At 59.0% G+C, this 8,076-nt stretch overlaps 1 protein-coding gene across 1 annotated transcript; it reads left to right on the forward strand.

Annotated features, from left to right (window-relative positions):
* Positions 1-201: 201 nt before the first annotated feature.
* VOLCADRAFT_102667 (uncharacterized protein) lies at positions 202-8,076 on the forward strand (the record flags this gene model as incomplete). The annotated part of the gene is made up of 15 exons (XM_002945650.1): positions 202-702; positions 1,091-1,180; positions 1,462-1,582; positions 1,911-2,018; positions 2,372-2,586; positions 2,913-2,924; positions 3,086-3,217; positions 3,631-3,768; positions 4,006-4,155; positions 4,550-4,859; positions 5,139-5,777; positions 6,073-6,134; positions 6,586-6,768; positions 7,164-7,200; positions 7,934-8,076. Exons 1-15 carry the CDS (start codon positions 364-366, stop codon positions 8,074-8,076), a joined length of 2,679 nt encoding a protein of 892 aa, XP_002945696.1. The 5' UTR covers positions 202-363.

An 8,076-nucleotide genomic window follows, 5' to 3' on the forward strand; every position in this document is an offset into this window, starting at 1 on the left:
GTAGGTGTGCATTCTTGTAAAGTTTGTCTGCTACATAGGGTGCACAGGTGATACCTGCTCTATAGGCGGGTTATGGTGACGGACCAGGCAACAGCAATGGGAATTCCATGAACTGTAATTCAATCAGAGCACGACAGCTTTTCGTGGACTTTCTCCTAGAACATAGTTCTGTTACTCTTTTGACCATGAACCTTACGGAGATGTTTGCTACTCACGCAGCTGAATATGACCTTCGCTCTGCAAAAAGAGCTTCTCCTGCTGTGCCCCTCCCAACGGCATAGCATAGGTGCCTTGTTCTGCATATCAACATTTCAAGCAAAAGTGCCTTGCATCTCTCAGCTGTGAGCTTGGTGAACTTGCGTCATGGTTCAGCATCGGGACCCCTTGGTTGAAGGATTGCTGCGTCTTGGAAAGGCGACGGACTTTCGGCAGCCAGCAGAAGGGGGCGCAGCTACAACTAGAGCACAAGTTATTCGTCATTTGCGTCCTCAAAACCGGGATGCAGTCAGCGCGATTATCTCCGCGTTCCATGGCGCCGAGGATGCCCAGCGGCTACGGGCAGCAGCAAACAAAGCGAAGGACAACGGGGCGCGGACCGGAAAAGAAGTCACAATCGATCATAAACTTCAAGCGGCGCTGCGCTGCCTAGAGGCGCGCAAGGCGCGTGTACGGGAGCAGGAGTTGGCACAAGACCAGCTCGAGGTGTGTGGCAGGTGCACGACAGGTCCCCAGCGTACCAACCAACCTCATAAGCACAGGTTCGGGAGGCGCAAACCCGACACAGGCTTCCCTCAGCTGCGAGAAGAGTTGTTACGTGGTTTTCACTGCACCTCCGCACTGTGCAACCGGGTTACAAGGGTTTTGACTTCGCTCAGTTTCTTGTAAGTGTTGGTCCTGTTCCCAACCTTTGCTCCCAAAGCGAAATGCAAGTATTATGCTAGCCAATGGGCACATGTTTGCAGGCTCCTATCCAGACGTGTTGCCTTTTCCTGCTGCCTGTCTCGCAAACGTATGCCCGCTTAGGCTCCAGGAGACCCTTACTCAACGGACCCGCTTGCGCATTTCGCCACCCTGTGCCTTCATCTCTCAGGCGCAAGTCCGGTCGCAGTTGGGCGCCGGCCTGGAGGACCAGGCCAAGCTGACTCGCCTTCAGCTGGAGCAGCAGCAACAGAGGGAGAGGGTAGGCGAGAGGGCCGGGAGAGGCTTTGAGATACCTCCAGCAGAGGAATGGGGCAGAGGGGCAAACGGAGGGGCAGGGCCGGGTGGAGGGGCTGGAGAAGAGCGGCTTCAGGCTCAGCACGTTGCGGTTCTCAGTGGGCAGGTTCCTTCCCAGACCTCATTGCTTCTGGACCATGGTGAAGTTGTCCCCAAGCCCTGCGGGGCCACACCTTTTATCAAGTAGTGTACGTGGAGATTGCGGTTAGAATGGCTGGAGCGTCGCCTGTTCCGCTGCTCGCGCAGGCGAACCTACTAGCGCTGCTCGTCAATCGCAGCAGGCGGTTGCGTCCTTCCCTGGAAGAGTTCACATATCGACAGCGGCAGCAGATTCAGGCGGTGCGGTCGCGAATGCTTGGCGAGGCAGGTGGGTTCCTTAGAAGACGCGAACACGCAGCGCTTTGCCACTTGCCACATGAGGGCTTGGGCAGGGTGCCGTCCGCTGGGTGCCCAATCGGCCACATGCCTCCTGTACCCGTAACCTACATCAGCATCTCTTAAATCAGTCGCACCGCCCGAAGCACAGAGGGGCCATGGCCAGCATAAGCCCCTAAAAGCAGGGATGGAGGATAAGGTCAGCGGCGGGGGCCTCCCATGACGTCTAAGTCGTTTCACTGCGAAGGCGCAATCATGGTGGGGTAAGGGCATTTACTTACCTGCCGACGGTTTCGATCCCTTCCGGACCCCTGGGTCAGATCCTGGCGGCGATGGCGCCACGGTGGAGCGCGTGGGGCAGATGTGTGCCCTTGTGCAGCAGGAGCTTTGGATGCAACTCAACGCTGCGAGCATGGATGCCGCCGCAGGTGAGCTTGCGGCTTGGCTACTTGACCTACCTCCCACTCCCTTCCTTTCTTCTTCCTTTCCCTAGAGTGGGGTTGCGGCCGCTACCCTAATCCACTGCAGTTGTTGCTGTCGTTTAGCAGTTACACCGTCGCGTCTCGCCATACCAGACATGTCACGACCACGGCCAGGGCCAGGGCCACAGCAACCATCATAAACACGCGCTTGGTAGATGAAGCATGCCAAGCCGCATTCAGAGAGGCGCCGGAGCAATCTTTACAAGGGCCGTATGTCCTTCAGGACCTTTCTCCAATGTGTGCCCCATCTCTGCACCCACGCTGGCACCTTTTGTCCTCGTCCCTGTGCTACACCGCAGCTGGCGGTATGCACGGCTCGCTTATGCTGACCAGCGGTGGCGACCCCTTAGGTGTGGACCCCTTCGCGGGAGCGCTGAGCGCACCCTTTCCCGGAGCGAATCCGCAACCTGAACTGGAGAAGTTCCTGCACCTGCCTCGTAGCAGCGTCCTGCAGCGACAGCTGAGCACCTTTCTGCTGCTGCCGCCACAGAAGCTGGTGCACGCAATCTGCCAGGTAAGGCGTAACTGTGTCTGTCGGTGTGTTACGACTTACGAGCCCCGTTGAGGCATACACGCAATGAAACGGTCGATGTAATGACGTTTGTGAGGACCCAAATCGGCTAGGACCCAAACCGCATTGGGTAAGAAGCATGTGTTCCGTGTGTATACTTCGCCTGACTGACGTGGGGTAGAGCCGGGGTTACTCCAACGCGCGCTTCCTTTAGAGACGCATGCTTGTTAACATGCTTGTTGACACTCATGGGCGGAAGCGCCCAGCGCAGCTCAGGGCGAGCCGGGGGTCACGTGAGTGCGCCCTTGCTACATGCTCGCCCGGCTCAGGGTCTGGGTCACGTGGGTCTCTTACCTGTGACATCCTTGTGTGAAATCCACGGTGTCCCCACGGATGCAACATGCTGAGGAGGTGTCATGCTAGCTCTCGGGTGGGTTGAGGCTCGAGGAACGACTCACATGTTCCCCGCCTGGTGCCCATACGACCCGTCCCGCGCGTGCAGCTGTCCAGATCATCTCGCAATGGTCTGTCGGTGCTGGTGGGCGGCTGGGACTTGCTCGCAGACGCGCGACGACGATGCCAGGCGCTAGGAGCGGCCGTGGACCCCTTGTACGATGTACGGAAAATGCAGCAGGTGGGCGGCGGATTAGTTAGCCTTAGAGAATATGTAATGCCACCAGCATGCCTGCACGTTGGCAGGAGAAAAGTCGATGATCTAATTGTCGTATGTGGCGTGTGTACAAGGATTGGGCTTCTGATGCCTGGTGTTGACGTACGGTGGGTGGCCTGTTTGGCCAGTAGGAGCCACAAATTGCAAAGAATGCCCACCGGTTGATAATAGACGCACGATGCAACCGCACATTAAGTCCCACAACCACACATTAAGTAACCAGGATAGGAGAGCAGGATGTCCCTACCGCTGCTACCGGCGTAATTCCGTCTTCCACCCTCGTGCCTCCCTCGTAATCCACTATCGGGCACAGCCGCCGCTCTACACTCACTTCTTACCCAGCCATCTACGACCCCCCATTTTCGTCATGTCCTCAGGCTCAAGTGGACAGCTACGTGGAGCTTCGTCGCCTGGAGAACCAGGTGCTCGCTGCCAAGACCCGGCTGACGGAGCTGGCGATGCTTCCCGCAGTCAAGCAGGCGCTCAGCCAGCCGACCGTCAGGACGAGGGTCAAGGTGCGAAACGGCACGTTATCTCTTCCCGGGCATACTCCTCCCTGACCTCTTTCCCCCTTTTTTTCGACTCTTTTTTATTGGCAGCTGAAAATTTACGCAGTGGTGCGGTTGCTGTTGTCCCGCCCGTGGAAGTCCTCCGACCTTACCCATCTAAGAGGCGTCTTGTACTGAAACCCAATGACAAATATTTTTAATGTCCCGGTGTTGGTGACAAACCGCTGTTGCATGCATCCACAGAACGAGGGTGTGCGTGCCGCCCTGGGGGCGGGCCGTGCCTCCTTCGATGTCCTCATCCGCGACGCGGAGGACCAGGGAGAGCTGGTAGAGGAGGTGGGGAGGCTGGAGGCCGCGGCCTTCGAGCTGGAGCGGGAGGAACGGAGGCTGGAGGTGTGTGGGACTCGGGGAGAGCCGGGAGACGTGGGAGGGATGCGGGCAGCATTCGGGAAGTCCGCTTGAGAGGAACAACAAGAGCATTGGACCCTGTCTCCGCGTATGGACGCGGGAATGGAGGGGGCCGGAACCCTTTTTTGGGGGTGGGGAGGGCTCCAGGGGATCTTCAGTGGGTCCTTAGGTCCTCAGGGCTAGGCTGCGAGGACTTTGACGTGGGGTGCCGTCATCGCCCTTTGACTCCAACTTGGAACCGTTCCAGTCCGTTCCACGCTGCCCTCATCTGCGCCCTGAAACCGCCCGCTTCGCCTCTTTGGCCTACCACGTCCCATCCTGCGTACTGCCAACGTCGAATTTTTCCTACCTTATTACCGCCGTTATTCCGCATCGGCAGAGCCTGGTTAGCTTGCTAACCAACTCTCTGGGCCAGGTGCTTTCCGAGTGGCAGCAGCAGTACCCCGCAAACCAGGAGTTCGTGCACCGCATGCTGCCCAAAGTGTACGGCGACCTTGCGGACCGCGCCGCACGCAACATCGACAGCCTATCGCGTGGCGTGTCGGAACTGATGCGGGTACCTTGCGAGCTGCTGCCCGTGATGGCGGAGCAGCGCCGGATGCAGCGGCTACAAGGGGGGGATGTGATGGGCACTGCAGCGGCGGCGGTGGGAAGTTCGGGGCAGGGGCGGCCTGGCAGTGGCAGCCTGGGTGAGGCTTTGGGGTGCGCTGCTAGGGAACTGGAAAGGGCAGGACAGGGAGCAGAGGTTCCAAAGGGATTATGGGGTATCCATATCGGAACTGTCCGTTTTTTATGGAACTTAGCTAAGTGGAATTAAAAAAGGCTGTGCTGAGTCGCTTGTCCTGATTAGCTTTCTACCCTCATTTTGCCCCTGCCCCTGTCTTTGCGACATAGAGGTGGTGTATCCAGGATGATTTCCTTTCCTTCCCCGCGCCACACCGCCCTGACCGCAATATCCTACGGCACAGGCTTCCCCTCTTTGAACTCTCTGTCGTTAGTGGAACGCCTGCGTCTTACATTGCCGTACGTGGGGCCCCAGCGTGCCATCGCCATGCTGCGCGCCTCCGCCGCGTCGGGCTGCAGTGCCTACTTGGGCGTGGCTTCGACCCATGGGTCACTTTTCGTCCGCAGCTCCGCCGCCAGCACCGCCAGCAGTCAAGGCGCACAAAGCAGCACCAGCGACGTTGTGCTGCTGGGCGCGTGCAGCGTTAGTGGTAGTGTCAGCGCCAGCCTTAACGCAGGCAGCGGGTGCTGGGCCGGCTCAGGCTCCTGGTCTGGGGCTGCCCAAGGTCAAGGCCTGGGGTCGGGCTTGGCGGCGGCCGCTGCGGCCGCCGGCTGGGGTGGAGGTGGCCGGGGGTCTGGCGCCGCTGAGAACCTCCACGGGACTGGCGGCACGGGGGCCGGTGGCGGCGGCAGCGGCGGGTTGGGCGGCAGCTGCTCATGGCTGGGCGCCACCGGCGCGGCCTCGTCTGCTCCAGCGGTGGCGTGGGGCCCCGGTCCAGCAGCGCTGGGGCTACCGACGCTGTGCTATTGGCTGGCAGCTGCGTCGGCGCTTGACCCGCTGGCCCCGCTGCGCTGCCCCGCCGCGCTCCTGCGTGACTTGAACGGTGCGCTCGTCCGGGGGCCTTGCAGGTTGATATTGGTGTGGCGCTCGTGATATGCGGTGCGGCTGTGGTGTCGTTCCCTGACCGGGTCTCACACTTCATGCGCTTCATAGCCAAATGGGATAGTCCACCATCGCGTTGCGTGTGTTTAGGCGTGTCTGTGTACATGATTTATTATCGAGGCATGTATACGCGTCACATGCGTATCGTGCGTGTATACGGCAGTAGCATATGTTATGTCCTGAGGAAAGCCCCCTTGTCGACTCTGCACGGCGCACTTCCCTCGTGGCCCGCGCAGACCGGTTTCAAAATCATGACCAGGCGGCCAAGTGGCTCACCGCCGCGGATGCTCAGCTGCGGGTACGAGGCGTGCGGCGCATTACTGGCTCTCTCTTCAGGCTTTCTTCGGCAGTGCTCCTCACGGCACTGACCGGTGACCCGCTTTGTGTGTATGTACTTATGTATGTATGCATATGGCCAACAAGGAGTTCGTCCACGGACCCTTTCATCCATGCGTACATCCGTCCACGCATCCATCGATTCATAAGTAAACACTTGTCTTGAAAATACTGCCGGCCGGGCAGCCAGACAGCAAGTTAGCCCAACGCCTCCGCATTACCTCATCCTACCCTTCACCACGGCAGCCGCAGCTTCTCCTCCTGCTTCCCGTCTTTGAAATTCTACAGTCCACGCTACATTTTCATCTTCCCCTACAGCCTATCACTGGGGCACGGCTTTTCTTAATGCTGATTTCTCCGCCGGCTTTCCCAGATATTCTTTCCTTGGTCCCCGTCACTTTCCACACCCGCAGTCCCGGCAACGTGACGTGGCCGCATTACAGTCCACCGTTCTGGCCCTGCGAGAGGCCCTGGAGGCCAAGCGCCAGTCCGACGCAACGGAAATGTTGGACCGGTTGATGCGCTCGAGGAAGGGCATGCTCAAGTCCGTGGACGAGTACGCGCCTCGCGTGCGGAGAGCCATGCGGGAAATGGAGGTACGTTGGAAGCAGGGCACCGCCGAGACCCGGAAGGAGTACCGCTCTGCAGCGCGGTGCTGATTCGGGGGCAGTGGTCATGTGCCCTGAGCGCATTGCACACAGCACTAGTCACTGCGGCATCCTGTGATGCTGTGGCATATGGCGTAACGTCCATCGGAGGAACACCTCCAATAAAAAACACCGCACCTGCGCTCTCGACCTTGGCGTTTCGAGTGGCTTGTGATAGGCGTTTAGTAACTGGGATACTGGGATAAGTTAGCTAATCTGCTTTTAGATAATTAATCCGACTCTAGTAGATATCCAGGTGTCCTACTGGACAGGCGTTGCAGCTTATCATACCTCGTCCTTCGGCGTGAACATCCCGTCCCGCCCGGCACCTCGTCGCCCTACAGGAGCAAGGCGCTGTGAAGCTGGTCCCCTGGCGCAAGGGTAAGAAACGAGTTGCCCCTTGGGCAGCACACTAAAAAAGAAGTGCTTGGTGCCTGGCGCTACCGTCGCTCTGCACTGTGCTGCAAGGGACAGCGACGCATGTTGTCGTATTGTGTGACGGGACTATCGTTCCCTTGCGTATTGCCCATGGTGAAGCCGTCAGTCGCTGGCATGGTGCAGGGGTCTTATCTGCTGTGCTCAGGACAGGAGCAGCCTTGCAGCCCAGCCCTGCGTTGTCCTATGATGCGTGGGACAGGGGGTTTCATATCTTCACCCTGTGGCCGCTACCCGGAAGACCCTGCCTTCCCCGGTGTTTAGGGGCACCCTCATCCAGTTACCCTAGTCAACTTCTCAGTGGATCGCTCGGGTTCAGCACCCACCACCGGCATCCAACGGAATCTGCCTGATCAACGGCGACACAACTGCGTTCCTGGTCAGCTCGCAAGTCAACTTTATCCCAGGTTACCACCGTCCATCGACAGGGACAGGTTACCACCGTCCATCGATAGGGACAGGTTACCACCGTCCATCGACAGGGACACTTTTACCTTACACCATCGGAAGGATTTTCGACCCTGACAGGTCTCGATCCCGGAACCTCCGGGGGCATCAGTGTGTCCTATGTACGGACCCGCAAACGCAGAGAGGTTTCTTAAGGTCCTAACCCCTATCCCAACCCTCTCTGCCTGCGCTCAACCTAACGACGCAACGCCCCCATTTCCCCAATATGCAGTGAATGGCCTGACCGCACTGGAAATGCTCAATGAGATTCGCAGCATCTTTGCGCGCGTCAACCAGTTACAACAGCAGCCTCTGCAGCCGCACGAACGGCCCTACGGCGCCCTCATGCCCCCGCCGGCCCGGCCTGCCTTCTGA

Source organism: Volvox carteri (genome assembly GCF_000143455.1).
Source record: "Volvox carteri f. nagariensis unplaced genomic scaffold VOLCAscaffold_1, whole genome shotgun sequence".
Classification (NCBI taxonomy): Eukaryota; Viridiplantae; Chlorophyta; class Chlorophyceae; order Chlamydomonadales; family Volvocaceae; genus Volvox; species Volvox carteri.